The following is a 15,335-nucleotide window of genomic DNA, read 5'->3' as shown; positions in this document are numbered from 1 at the left end:
TAAGTAACAGAGCCAAGCCTACACTGACACAGCTAAACATGATCCTGCATACACTCCAATTCATCCAAATATGTGACATAGGCTAAGGGACCTACTCACAATACATGTTGCAGTGCATAAAGCAGTAATCCTAAAGTGGCCCCAAAACATCTAAAATAGAAATTAAAGATTGGAATATTCATATGCAGTTAGTATATATAGAAAGGACGGTGCTCTCAAATTTTTACTTGGGAGTTGGGACATTTAAGGATCGATGCACAAATTCATATAAGCGGGTATTTAAAATACAACTGCTGTATGTTGTATATTTATCCTTCTTCTATTTCCTTTACTCCACCACAATTCTTACCTGTGTCATCCATTCCAGAATGTATATGGCTCTGTCTCCTTCTAGTGTTCTAGCTGGTGACAGTTTGTGCCTGGCCAGCTTGTGTTGAGGTGACTCCTTCTGTTTCCTGCAATAAACCTCTATTGCTGCTCCTGTGGTCTCCTGGTTACTTACTACAATTTTGGCGACGTTACCTGCTGGCCAGTACCATTGAAGACCTCATCTTGATACTTTTCAAGATTTTCAGCGGAAAGCAGGAGTTTTCCTCAACAAGAAACGAATCTACGGCGTGCAGATCTTGCCAAGGTTCTCCTCTTCTGTTTCCAGTGAAGGCGTCCATCTGTGGCAATCCTACAATTAATTTGGTAATCCTACCATTAATTTAAGACTAGAAAGCGGAGCGGAGCTCGAGCTCTACCAGCGCTGACGTCACCCAAACAACGGAGTTGGTGAGCCATTGCTGAACAAGCGCAGCGCGTGTGTGAGCCACGCTCGAGACACCGTCTTCGGTTGCCGTGGAGACGCATCAGACTCGTCAGTCGTTGCGCAGTGAGTACAGCGCATGCGCGAGCAACGCTCGAGACACCACTTCCTGTTACCCTGGAAACCAGCTGTCGTCAGAGAAGCTGTGCGCGAGTCAGCCGAAGCGAGAGCAACGAGTTTCCTCGGTGAGAGACGCTCCCTGTGAGTTCCAAGCCTCGTTCCCAAACAGATTCAAGCCTCGTTTTCGCCAGCGGCCATCTTTCCTTCAGGCCTTTGTCCTCCAAGCCTCATTTCAACCGAAATCCAAGCCTCGTTTTCAGCAACAGCCATTTTGTCGTCTAGTGTTTACATTACAAACCTCACTTTGTCTTCCAGCCGTTTTTGGTGATATTGGAAAGGAATTTACTCGTTTACCCTAAAACTTCTGCCTAACTCTGTCGCAGTACTTCAATATTGTTTGGACACCTTATGAATGGTAAGAACTGTTACTACAATCTCTTAGTTTTTGTTGTGCAAAACTTGTGGTTATTTTGTTTTCACTCTACAATCAGTGAACATGGCACAACAATTTGTGGTAAATTCGCCTCCCCAGTTCCTACCTGAACCTGGTGTACCTGAAATACCTTGGGAGGACTGGTATATCATGTTTGACAATTACCTAGAAGCACTAGATGGACAGGAATTTTCACCCAAAAGGAAAAAAGCTATCCTTTTGAGCACTTTGGGCAAAGAAGGGCAGAGGGTCTTTAGATTCCTACCTATCACACTCAGAGCTGGCGGACATGACATTGATGAGTTTAAGGAAGCGGTTGATCGCTTGGAGATCAGATTTGCAAAGGAAGAGAATCTGATCATGAACCGATATAAGTTCTATACACAAAGCCAAAAAGAGTCAGAAACCATAGATGATTTTGTGGCCAGACTCAGAGAGCTTTCTATAAAGTGTAAGTTCGGTTCTATGAATGACGAGCTCATAAGAGATCAATTAGTCGTCCAGTGCTCAAGTAAGAAAATCCAAGAGAGGCTATGGGCAGCCAAAAATCCTACCTTGAAAGACGCAATTGATCTGGCCAAAGTAATTGAAGAGTCTAGTAAGTGCATGAAGGTCCTTGATTCGCACAAGTCAACTCCTCACCAAGAAGTTTCTGTGGTTACCGACAAAGGTAACGTTGTGGGGTGTGAACATTGTTCTGGAGACAGTGTTGCGGTAGTAAAAAATAGACCCAGACCCACTGTCAAGAAAACTTCAGTAAGCAAAGTCTGCAACAGGTGTGGCAGCAGCAGTCACTCTTCCGACGCCAGGTTTTGCTTTGCATCAAACAAAGAGTGTTTGAAGTGTGGGAAAGTCGGACATTTTTCCAAGATGTGCAAGAGCAAAAATAGACAGAGGGTGAATACTGTTGATGACTACTACACTGATGATTCTGGAGTTGAACCTGACAGGCTTTTGGTCATTGACGATGTTGATGTCATCTGTGATGATCCGAGACAAACCAGACCCAAAGCCATCTTCAAGATTGACTCCCACGAGGTGTTGTTGATGGTTGACACGGGTTCTCGACATACCATTATACCCAAGTCTACTTTCAATGCCTTTTGGGAAGGGGTGAAATTACAGCGTAGTGATATCTCACCTAAGGGTTTCAATGGCCAGAAAATTGAAATCCTGGGTTTCTTTGAATCTGAGATTGCTTTTGAGAAAAGGTCTATTTTTGGGAAAGTTTATGTTTCCATTGATGGCCCGCCTATTCTAGGGTGGGTACATCAATATGACCTCTACATCGTCATCAATCCTAGAGCAAAGAACCAAATTATGGTTGTTGACGATGACTCTATTGAAATCATCTTGTCTGAATTTGGGTCTGTGTTCAGGGAGGAGTTGGGTGAACTTCGGGGGTATGCCCATCTCATTAAGTTAAAGAAGGGTAGTCTGCCAGTGCAGCATCGGGTAAGGAGGATTCCTATATCAATCCAGAGTGAGGTAAAACTTTTAATTGAAGAGATGCTTCAGTCTGGTGTAATTGAGCCTACAGAAGCTTCAGCATGGATTTCGCCCGTCGTGATTTCTAAAAAATCAGACGGAAAATTGAGATTTTGTGTGGACCTCAGGTCCCTAAACAAGTGTGTCGTTGCGGACACCTTCCCATTACCCAACATCACGGAGATGGTTTCCACTCTTCAGGGGGCGAGATATTTCTCAAAGCTCGACCTGAAGAGCGCCTACCATCAGGTTAAGCTCCATGAGTCCTCGAAACATCTTACCGCCTTCATCACCCCAGAGGGTATCTTTCAATTTACTCGTCTTCCCTTTGGGCTGATTTCGGCGGCGAGTGTCTTTCAAAGATTAGTCAGCGAAATCTTTAAGGGGCTCAAAAATGTGGTATTCTTTCAAGATGACATCTTGGTCTTTGGAGAGTCTGTGACTGACCACAACCTTGTTCTCAGGAATGTCCTACACAGAATCTGGGACACTGGCCTTACACTACGTAGGGAAAAGTGCTCTTTTCTTGTGGAGAACATTGAGTACTTGGGACATGAGATTTCAGTCGATGGCGTCAGACCCAAGAAGAACCTTCTTGATGCAATACGCTTAGCCCCTTGCCCGTCTGACAAGGACCAGTTGCGGTCATTCATGGGCTTGATCGAATACTACTCCAAATTTGTGGAGAAGTTCTCAGAGAAGACCTTGCCTCTGAGAACCTTATTGAAGAAGGGTTGCAAATTTTCATGGGGTCCTGAAATGGAAACTTGTTTTAATGAAATTAAGGAGGCTATCTGCAGTGCTAAGGTTCTGGCACCCTTTGATACTGCCAAGCCCTCCACTTTGTTGGTAGATGCCAGTGCCTGTGGCCTCGGTGCAGTTTTGCTTCAGTCCCACAAGGATGGTGACAGACCAGTTGCCTTTGCCTCACGTACCCTTTCGAAATGTGAACAGAACTATTCTGTTATCGAGAAAGAGGCTTTGGCTGCTGCGTGGGGTGCTCATCATTTTCGACCATATCTGTGGGGCACCCGCTTCAACCTTAAGACTGACCATAAACCCCTCATCCGCATTCTTTCTCCTGGGGGTGGAGCATTTGGTTCTCCGAGGTTGGCAAGGTTAGCCTCTAAACTCCAGGAATACCACTTTGACATTTCACACATCTCTGGGTGGAGGAACTTCCAGGCCGACTGTCTGTCTAGGTTGGCTGTTCCGTCTGGTTCTGATGTTGGCTTCAGTCTGGAGGGATGTGATGCGAATGTTGCTTGGATCGACGATGTGCTTTTTCTTTCTGAGAGCTCCTTTTCTCGCTCTGAGTGGGTTGATGCCATGTCTAGAGATACTGTGTTACAGGAAGTCATCCAGCTCATCAAATTAGGTTCACGCAGAGAGAGCTGTCTCCATGTCTCTGTCCGTCCTTTTCTCAAAATCATAGATGATTTGTCTGTTTGCAATGACAATGTGATATTGCGTGGTGACAAATTTGTACCTCCTGCTGATTTGAGACCGAAGCTCATCTCCTTAGCACATGAGGGTCATCTTGGCCAAACCCTGACGCAACAGCGTCTCAAGCTCAACTTCTGGTGGCCCGGTGTGGACTCCATGGTCTCCTCATGGGTCGAGGATTGTCCTATCTGCAAGGTGGGTGAGAAGAGACTTAAGGTTTCAGTGGGTTCTGAAATGGGTGCGTTGCAGTTCCCGGAAATTCCGTGGCACTCCATCTGCTTAGATTTCATAGGTCCCATTGCAGAACTGCCTATTTCTCAGAGGTTTGCTGTTGTCATTGTCGACTGCCATTCTAAGTGGTTGTCTGTGGAGTTTCTCAAGGACATCACTACGGCTACTACCATTAATCACCTTAAGTCTTTATTTTTTAGAGAAGGTTTCCCTAGTGTTCTTATAACTGACAATGGCACACAGTTGGTTTCGCATGAGATGCAAGCCTTTTTGTCTGATTGCGGTATTTCCCACCATAGGACCTCTCTCTACAACCCTCAGGGTAATGGTATCTGTGAACGCCTTAATAGATTGGTGAAAGGCACCGTTCAAATGGCCCTCTCCAGTGGTTCTTCTGTCTCTTCCCTTGTTAGTGAAATGGTTTATGCATATTGTACCACTCTTCATGGTTCCCACTCCAAATCCCCTTTTGAGATGATGAGGGGTAGAGTTCCCAGCACCAAACTCATTCCCTCTTGGCTCAAAAATTTGCTTTGTCAGTCTCTTTTAGGTGATGGTTCCAGAGTGGTCCCCAAGCTTTCTCGTAAGGACTCTATGTTTCCTTCCGGTAAGGGCGCTTCTAGTTGTAGTTCTGTAGGTCTGCTTCCTAGGGTCTCCTCTCACAAACCTCGTGAAGGTGATGGGACCTCCACCAAGGTTGTAGTTGGTAAAATTGCGAGAGGTGACCTTGTCAAGGTAAAGTCAGGTCGTGTTTCTGGCGGGTTGTCCAAGTTCCGTGGTCCTTTTCTGGTTAAGATGGTCTATCCCCACTATGTTGTCCTCTCCAATGGGGAGAAGTGGAACTTAAGGAGGGTTGCCCTCTATCAGAAAGGTAGCGTTAGCTCTGTAGTTGGTCCTAGTTCTGTTCCTGTCCCTTCTCCTGTCCAAGATCTTCCCTCCTCAGGCTTCATGTTTGTTCCTTCTCCGGTTCCGAGTCCTGTGGTTCCTGTTCCTGTGGCTAGGGGTGACGGTGGAGGGGATGCTACTGATCACGCTGTGTCTCTTCCCAATTCCATTACTGATCTCGTTCCCAACTCCTTTACTGATTCTAACCCCATTACTTCTTCAAGTCCTTCTTTACCTGCCATCAGAACTCAAAGGAGCCGTAGACCTCCTGCTCATTTGAATGATTTCTGTTGTGATTAGTTCTTTTAGAGGGGTGACGTGTGTCCCTTTCAATGCTTATTAATTTTGATGTTTTCACCGCTTATAATTACTTGTGTATTAATTATATGATGTTCTCTTTGCTTATAATTATTTGTGTTCGAACGCTTATCATTCTATGATGTCTTTTGTCTTTATTTCAGGAATTGTTCTTTAGCCATGTGCTAAGTTTCCTTTCAATGACATGTCTACTCTTTTGTGTTAAGTTTCCTTTTATTCCTTTTATTTCTATTCTACGAGAGGAGATGTGTTGTATATTTATCCTTCTTCTATTTCCTTTACTCCACCACAATTCTTACCTGTGTCATCCATTCCAGAATGTATATGGCTCTGTCTCCTTCTAGTGTTCTAGCTGGTGACAGTTTGTGCCTGGCCAGCTTGTGTTGAGGTGACTCCTTCTGTTTCCTGCAATAAACCTCTATTGCTGCTCCTGTGGTCTCCTGGTTACTTACTACACTGTACTGTTTACCCTCGAAGCCTAAATGCTTTTTTGAATCAGTTCCTATGTGTACATTGCCAAAAGCATGCCATGAAAGACTCTTACGTCAATTTAGACAACATCTTCGATATTCCAGGAAAAATATTTTGAAGCAAGAAACGGTCAATTTAATTCCACGAATATTTCGACGCAAGCATAACTGGGGAATGTAGATCGTAGTACGAACTTCGAGGGTCACACCTTGGTGTCTGAAATTGTATTTATTGACAATGTTACTGATAGACAGTGTCTCTACCGGCAACTGTGAACGTTATGTTCGTGCTCGCGCAAACGTCACATAAGTAGCGCGCACGAGCGCGCGCCCTGGCACAGAAATAAAGTGTAGTGTAGTGCCGACCAGGCCAAAAACAAAATGGCGAATGTACGATGGATCACATGACAATGTTTTTCACCCCTCCCCCAAGTCCTACCGACTGAATCCGCCGAGCACGGAGGGTTTAAACGGGTTGCACCGTCTTGTGCACACAAACCCCATCTTAGTGTGCACTTCGACTGACCACGGCGGTGCTCGTGATCGAAGTCGTGCACTGCACGGCGGCCATTTTGTGGAACTTCACGCAGACAGGGAGGCAGCCTAGCTCACAGCACGGAAATAATTATATAATTCAAACGTACCGACTCCTCTTCCTTTTCCATCCCCGTCGGCATCTGCGGCACTGCGCGGTTGATGGACGCATATTCGTGCAGATCAGGAAGGTCCTCGCAGCGGAAGATGGGTAGAGCCTTGGACGCGTCCAGCGCCCGTGCTCGAAACGACAGTTTACTCATTGTTTTTAAATAAAGATCTGCGCTCTTTCTCGGCGCCGCCCGTGGCCGCTCTCACGGACACAGCTCATTATATTCCTCACTTTCCATGGACAGTTTCGGGTTACACAGACCAGAGCTTCAGATATGGAAAACTCCGGTCTTTTTTTTGGGGGGGGGGGGTCTCCCCCCGCTTCGGTTTCTCTCAGTCTCTTCAATACGCCATGGCCAACATGGCGGACATTAAAACTCCACTGTGCGCGCGTTCAGCCAACCCCAGCACCAAACAGCCATTCCCACACTGCATCGCGCACGTGCGCGGGCACAAACGCAGTACACTGCAGCTGCGGCACGCGATTCCGAGAGACTGAATACGGGACGGCCACGCGCACTGTACAAGAGCCGATGGGTTTAACAATAACACAGCGTGGAGCCGTCACCCCAGGGCATGGCGTCAGGGAGGGAGGGGTGGAAGCATTCGGCATCTACAAGAAGACTTTCAGGGTCACGTGTGACTACTGTTTGAGAAGCTACGCTGCAGTTGCACAGCTAAGCTACTCAAAATGCTACCGCTTCAACATGTTTCCTTACTAACTGAAAACCTCCTTGATAGCTGCTGTCTTCTGCAAAGACCACAAGCATTCAACCCGAGATTGTACTATTTTCCAACATACACCCATATTAAAAGCAATAACGTTCCTGTCCAAACTGTCAAATAAGCCACGGGAAAAACACCCCACGTTTTAGAATATATTACAGAGTGTAATTGTGTATAACATTTCTTATTTTGTGCGTCTAGTTAAAGTAACTGAATGTAACAACAAAGTAATTTTAAAAAGTACACAAGTTTATTCTTTCATGTCAATGTTCAGTGTTAACACAATATAATAAAACCACCGTATTACATATGAACATACAATTTCTTTGTCATTTATTAAAAAATTCTAATTAAAAACAATTATTAAAAAAGAGACAATCTCGTGGTAGAGTACTTCATCTTCGACGCGCGTTTCGGCGTAAAGTATGCCTTCGTCAGGAAAAGCCACAAATCCTGAAATAAAAAAAAACATGCTAAACAACCATTGACATTACTTAGCGGGTTAATATGAACTATATTTCGCGTTACAATATTTAACTGACACACATAACGATTGGATACATTAATCAACTTGGTATGCCTTCATTTTATTTTTCTTTCAAAAAATTGAGACAAGGTGGGATAGAGAAAAGGAAAAGTGGGGGGGGGGGGGAGGTTTATAAGATGTAAAGAGAACAGTATTGAATATGGAGGGATAGTGAAAACCAAACATCCCAGTCTAACTTGTGTAGCGCCCAGTGTGGTAAATGATTATATCTAAAAGGCTTACTTTATGTCCTTTGGCCAGGGGATTAATATGCCAAGGAGCAGTATACTCTGTTTAATGTTCAGATATAACTTAGCACCTGTGAATATATAACAAGTGGTCATTTAGATGAATGTCCTGTATCTAATAGAGTAGGTAGTTCTCAATAAAAGGAAGAAATTTGGATAAGATAAAGGAACATGGTGTTAATACCTTTTCTTTTATTTTTAGGTACAAACAGGGTATGGAGACGCTGGGCACGTCTAGGAATCTGATATGATTTCTTAAAATATATTAGGCAGCACTCTGTGGCATGATAATCTGTGGGTGGAAAGCTTTAGATTATTTTATATCATCTATCTTATTAAAGTCATTTTTTGCTAATTTATTTAAAGTCGACAAGTGTTACCTGATTTATGATTTATAAATCTCGAAAATTGAAGCCCAGTGTGACAATCCGGATAGATGGTGGGTTTCTGATAAAATAGGTAATAGACCAGCGTTTGAAAAATTGTTGTAAATAACGACTCCAAGTTTTACAGTGTGGGTTTCATTTGCCAATTTTTTTTTAACGTATTTATTAGCTTTTAGAATATGTAGCACATGAAAGCATCTCTATAATGAAAACAAGGGTCATCGTAGCGTATTGGCAGCATGTAAAGAAAACCACAGACATATGGTACCTACGTAGGTATGAGGTTTTGTGCATACCAAGAATAATAAATAACATGACAATTTTCCCTCAGACTCAGACCGTGTGATTTTCGAATGACACTGGAAATCATATAAGGTACTTCTTACGACATTCTTCCCCATCTCTGATTTTAACATGATGTAGCCAGCCTCATCATTAGGTCCCAGGATGTTTTGACAGTCCCCTCCAGGTCACGTTTAATCATCATGCTGATGTTCAAAGGTATCATCAAGGGAATTCGTAGAGGCCAATACATTAAGATTGGTAAAACAAACAAAAAAAAGGAAACCATGCTGTCTCAGGGGTCTCTCCTCCATTCTGATGTGGAGATGTGAGAGGTCCACAGGGCAGCCGGTGGGGAGGGGGGGAAGAATTGGTGTATGCTGATGCGCTAACTAAGAATAGCTGACCAGTGAGGGCATGAGAGGTGTGGTGGGGCACAACCTCCCATGTTGCATGGTTTTGCAACCTTGTGAAGAGGCATATTTCCCTCAAGAGACATAGCCAGTCATCACTTCTAATGTGCACCATCCCCCTTATCTATATCACCAGAGGGGTAAATCAATGGCTTCCTCGGCTGGCACGTCCTGTCAGTCTATATCTTCCTCTGTATCCTCCTCTGGGAATTCCCATGACTCTAGCACTTCCGTCCACATCCCCACAATTGGGTGTCGTTGCACCCTACAGGCATCTTCCCACATCAGGGCTCTCTTCCGCTCTAGCTGAAACATTAGCATCCTTCACCTAAGTCGCAGCCATTGGTCCCACCCCAGAATTCCACGACATTGCTATGCATCTCTTGACCAAAGCCAGATCTAGGAATTTAGTGCCCACTTTCCGTGTCCGAGGACTAGGAAACAACCACAGTAGGCAGGTTTCCAAAGAACAGGCAAAAGATGGGCCCAGGTTTGTGTTAAGTGTACATATCACTGTCTCCCAGAATGGCCGCAGATGGGTATAGCTCCAATTCATTTGACAAAATCTGCGTTTAGGAAGGTAAATCTGGGGCAGGTTCGTGGCTTCCTGCCATAAATGACCTGCAGTCTGTGGTGTGTGAAACGGGTCATGAGGATATAATGAAATTGGGTATATTTCAGTCTCATATTCCTGGAGACTTTTTTTAGGGTATGTCAAGTCAAGTTTATTTACGATAACGGAACTCAATTGAGGTCCACATAATGATTATAACAAACATTAAAAATGAAAAAAGCAATAAAATTCCGAAGAAAAGTACATAGTATCAATTTGTCAATATAACGGCATGAAACATTTAAAATAATAAAACAATTTAAAGCAGAACATTTCATTTGGAGGGTTAAACATTGCTTCAATAAAATCAGAGGCTGTAAAGATACCCATTTGAAGACACATAGGTCTTAACCATTTGCGTCTAAATACCATAAGTGCCGGACAGACGAAAATGACATGATACACATCCTGAGAGTTAGAATTACAAAAATCTCAAATATCGGAACGGCCATACCATTTAGATAGAAGACAGTTTAAGGGGAGTAGGTTTTGCCTTAGCAATAGAATAAATCGCCGGACTCCATGGGGGAGATTCCAGGATATATATAGCTGAGATTTTTTCATTTGACAAAAACTACTGGTAAGAAACATTCCTCTCTTTAATTTACTCGCCCCTCTGTCTACTCTATAGCCTAGCTCCCAGGAGGCCGACTTTAATATCGACTTCAATTGGGCCGCGGATAGTGAAAAAAGATCTAATTCATCTAACTGTAATAATACAACTGCCTGTCGAAAGTTCCTTACAATTGAAGAATAAACATTAAAGGTACCCAATAGTTCATTTTTTAAGAGATGCCTCAACGTACCCGGCATTCCTTTGGCTAGGTTAAAAACCCAACGCACCACACTCGCAACTGCCTGGGCCCAGGAACTACGCAAACCGAATTCCAGTCTCAAAGAGGACGTAGAATTCGCAGTACCTACAGAGGTGAGATTGCGTAGTATTTTTCCTTCAGTGGAATCCAAAAAATTCCAACTTGTCATATCTACTATTTCTAGTCCATATATAAGGGATGCTGGAATTTTTGCACGGAATACCTCGAGTAGTATGGAGAAGTGCCTTCTACCTGTCGCCTTATAAAGAGATGCAAGGCTCTTCCCTTGAACAAGAGCTTTCCTGCTATTGTTCTCAATATGGGCTGTGTCACTTAAACTACTCGTGACAACCTTTCCGAGGAAAGGATAGGATTTGACTACTTCTAGTCTTTCACCCCCAACAGACCAGTGGTAGTTGTCATTTTTGGAATTTTTCTTTCCCCGGAAACACATTATTTTACTTTTTGAGATATTTATTTTTAGGAAATGGGCCTCAGCATAGGTATTCAAGGCGTATAGGCGGCCATTCAAACCTTTTGGGGTAAGGTCCAAAATTAAGATATCATCAGCATACATTAGGCATACTATTGGAGTTCCCCCTAAAACTGGAACAATACCATTGCTGGATAGTAATAAGGCCTGGGGGAGATCAGTATGTATAAAGAGAACAGCAGGGGAGCCAATAGGCAACCTTGTTTAAGTCCATTAATCGTGGGAATAACCCTCGATAGTCCTCTCTCCCCCCCATTTATACTCTGCACCAAGTGTCTGTATGTAGGGCAATAACGAACCTTAGTAAACTTGAGGGCATCCCTAGAGCTAATAAAACTTACTCCACAACAAAGATCTGTCCACCTTATCAAAAGCCATAGAGAAGTCAATAAAAGCACCATATACACCTCCTCCACAAACTTTGATGTATTTTTCTGTCAAAACCTGGAGTGCAGTAAGGTTGTCTAGGGTACCATGTTGTTTCCAGAAACCAGTCTGCTCAAGTGGTAGTATTTCTGTCGCAGATACCCAGTCATTTAGAGAATTGAGTAAACATTTAGCAAAAACCTTACCAATGGCATCTAGGAGGGCAATTTGTCGGTAATTTTGAGGTGAGTCTCTTGCCCCCTTTTTAAAGAGGGGAACCAATAAACTCCCTTTCCAAGAATGCGGAACAATGCCTTTGGTAAAACAGAGTCTAAAGACTGGATATAACATTTTACCCCATATGGTACTATGAGATTTTAGCACAGAGATAGGGACTTCATCAGGGCCCATTGCACCAGATGTGCGCAGACTCTTAATGGCGGAGACAATTTCCAATTCGGACGGAGAACCATAAGGTATCAAATCCTCCTGAAGCTTACCTAGGTCAAACATCACATCATTGCCACTGTATAAATGCTGAATGATCCCGCCCCAACAGTGCCCCCATCTATCTTGGCTTGCCACCAGCGGTTTCCGAACCATTCCTAATAGCAACTTATAGAACCATTTTATCAGGAGTCGTGCAGTGCCCATAGACACTAGCAGTTGTAGCACTCGTCAAATCATTGTTTTGCAGTATTTTCTCCACTGCACAATGTGAGATAGCTTTATTTGGATCTATGATGATGATGATGATGTGTTTGGAACAGCGTTTACTACAGAGTCCATTCTACACAGTGTTCTTTTTTTAGCTTGTTCCAGTTTCAATGTCATACCTGTAAGATCCTCCAGCTTCATGTCCACTGCTTTCACCACCAGCTCAGTTATGTCAGTTTAATCATTTAATATCTGCATGGGGGTAATGACTGACTTCAGCATGCTTTTCTCCTCCTTTGTAGACTCAAGCTCCTACTCAAGTCCTCATCCTGAACGTTACTTCTGCTCTGCCTAGATCAATGTTTACATAATTATTAACTGGTTCCCAGGATTATAGTCGGGGCTATGATATTTTCACAATTTAACCGCCTCAAGATGAAAGATGACCCAACAAGTTCCAGTCATTGATATTCACATTGCACCCGTTGCCTCCTTTTTCAGAACATCTGCATGTATTTACAAATCCCAGCATCTTGCGGAGACCTTAATGGAAGCGCTTCTCTCCGATACCCTAGACCAGTTTCTCAGATGTCCTAGAACTAAGGCGATTGACCATGATCCTCAAGACTGCCTATGCACCCTCCACGCACCTTCCCCTTACTCAATGGGTTAGTTTTTTTTCTCCCTTCAGCTGTGGTACTGCTGTCTGCGTCTCAGCTGGTAACTCATCTTTCTCCCTGTAGGACGATGGTGCTAGCTGCGGAGGGCCACTTGCCCATCACTGCTAACAACACTGCTATTTTTAGGTCAAGCCTACCACACAGCCAAGCTGTCTGATTGTGTAAGATATGTTGTTGGCTTAGCAAGAACAACCAGGGGGTTGGAGCCTGCCCATAGCTTACTATTGGTTGACTTCCCTATCACTCATTTTTCGGTTTCTTCTTCGTGTCCCAGACTGTCAGTCATGCTTGTTACTCTCATGGAGTATAGCCTATGTGCCATCTCTTTTGATTGACTGGCTACTATACTTCCAATGCTTGCTTCTCAATCACTGCTTTTTTTCTTTTTCGTTAAACACTCCATAAGCGTGCATGTGTCCAGCTGTCTATCTCCTGTGCTACACTTCCACTGCACTCCATGTAGCTCAGTCACTCATGGGCCTCTTCCCGCCCCCCTCATGATTCACTCAGACTCTTGTAATGTCCACTGCGTTGCTTTCTCACCAGGTGCGTTTCCCCCACCGTCTCTATGCTGCTATCTCGTTTTTTTCTCCCCACGCCACTGGTTGATTCTTTCCCCCACCCTCAGTATTGCTCCCCCACCCACAACGTCTTTTCTCGCCATTGCTTCTCCTTCGGACTCCTCATCGTTGCAGCATCATACCTGTGTCCTTGATGTACCTCCCACCCTCGCTTGATAAAACAAGCATTTACAATGCAATAGGTCTCGCAGCATTAAAGTTTGAGTTACTGGCATTGTAAATGACAATGCTTTGCATTATTTTTTTTTAAATTTGCAATTATGCAAGATTAAATATAAGGGCCATGCTCAAAGCGGGGGGTTAAGAGGAGGGTTAGGTTTTTCACGTTATTTCGAAGAAACAATGTTGATTGATAAAACTGAAGTATTTTCGTGGGTATGACCGAATACAAGCTTTCAAAGAAATGTTTCAACCCCACCTTTCACGGAATTGTCAGTTTCAATGTAATGTAAAGCAAATCGCACTTCAGATTGTGTTCAATGCAAACATTTTACTAGCACTGTAGTCGTCATACATGCACCGAGAAGAAACAGATCTAACAATTCACAGTCCTTAAAACACAAAAAATAAATGTGTGGACAATGGCGCGCTTTGTAATGGGACGCTAATCACAAAATACCAGTCAGCGCCACACTATGCTAAGCACAGACTTTTAGATCAAGTGTTTAAGCCACGCCTTTAATTACATCGGCCACGCCCCTTGCCCCATTCTAATGAGGAAGGCTGCCAGGGCCCGACAGACACACTAATGTGGAAAAATTTCAAACTAACCGTCGAACCTTCTCACTGCCAGCACCTAACCCACTATTGCTCCAAAAGTATTATCCCTTATGTACTTGCAAGGGTCCGTGTGCACACCGAATAGCACCCACCGTCACAGTGCTTGTTCCCTCAGGAACACAACAATTTGAACCAAAAGCACAGGTGCACCACACAACAATAGATCAATAGGAACAATTATAAAGTCCATATCCAATAAACAACGAGAGACGGATTCCTCAGTTTTTTTCTCTTTATTACATTTCCATGTTAGGTAGAAAAAAATACAGTGGAACTGGAATACAGAGAAAAAACTGAGGAATCCTTCTCTCCTTGTCTATTGGATATGGACTTTATAATTGTTCCTATTGATCTATTGTTGTTGTGTGGTGCACCTGTGCTTTTGGTTCAAAGAGACACTAATGTGCTAGGCAATTGCTGACATGTGAGTAGCTGCACCAATCAGATGAGCCTTTCAAGGGCCCCCCATCTGCCAGTTATGATTTCTCCAACGACTTCAGTAGTGTCAGAGATCTGAAGTTTACCAGCTCCATAAGCGGGCAGCTAGTCAATGTATGACTTGAATTCCTTAATTTAAAATGACACGAGCAGGACCGCAAGTCCCAGAAAAGAGAATTGGACAGAAGGTGCAACTCGTTCACGGGCCTAGTAAACTACGGAGCTCGCTAACCAAGTCCGCCTCTGACACATAAAATGTATGTGAAATAGGTTCAAAGGTCATCTTTACTTACAAGTCACCAAGGAATAGACGTGGCCAAACTTCGTCGACGTGGTTGCACGCCCGCCTCCCCGTGGCCAGCAGCTGCTCAATATCTTTCGCCGTTGGGGGCGAGCCTTCCTCTGTCCTCCTACGGGCCACGGCGCCCCCTTCATCTTCCATGCCACCGGCAAGGGTGTGTCCGCGGTCACTCACTGACTGCCACGCCTTGGAGCATGTCTCCATGCCAAGGGCCTGCCAGTGTTCCCAAATGCCAGTTGTATT

General features: G+C 44.0%; 1 protein-coding gene across 3 annotated transcripts in view; it reads right to left on the bottom strand.

Annotated features, from left to right (window-relative positions):
* Nucleotides 1–7,232, bottom strand: part of EPC1 (enhancer of polycomb 1) — a 1,518,836-nt gene extending 1,511,604 nt beyond the window's left edge. The window contains exon 1 of one of the 3 annotated variants that reach the window (XM_078663339.1): nt 6,787–7,232. In XM_078663339.1, coding sequence (XP_078519465.1) covers nt 6,787–6,939 — 153 coding nt within the window. In that variant the 5' untranslated portion in view covers nt 6,940–7,232. The remainder of the gene's footprint in view (nt 1–6,786) is intronic. The other 2 variants (XM_078663341.1, XM_078663340.1) reach the window with 2 other exon arrangements.
* Between the last annotated feature and the right edge of the window lie 8,103 nt (nt 7,233–15,335).

The sequence above is a fragment of the Lissotriton helveticus genome, chromosome 10, assembly GCF_964261635.1.
Source record: "Lissotriton helveticus chromosome 10, aLisHel1.1, whole genome shotgun sequence".
Lineage (NCBI taxonomy): Eukaryota > Metazoa > Chordata > Amphibia > Caudata > Salamandridae > Lissotriton > Lissotriton helveticus.
This window is presented reverse-complemented; position numbering and strand designations above follow the sequence as displayed.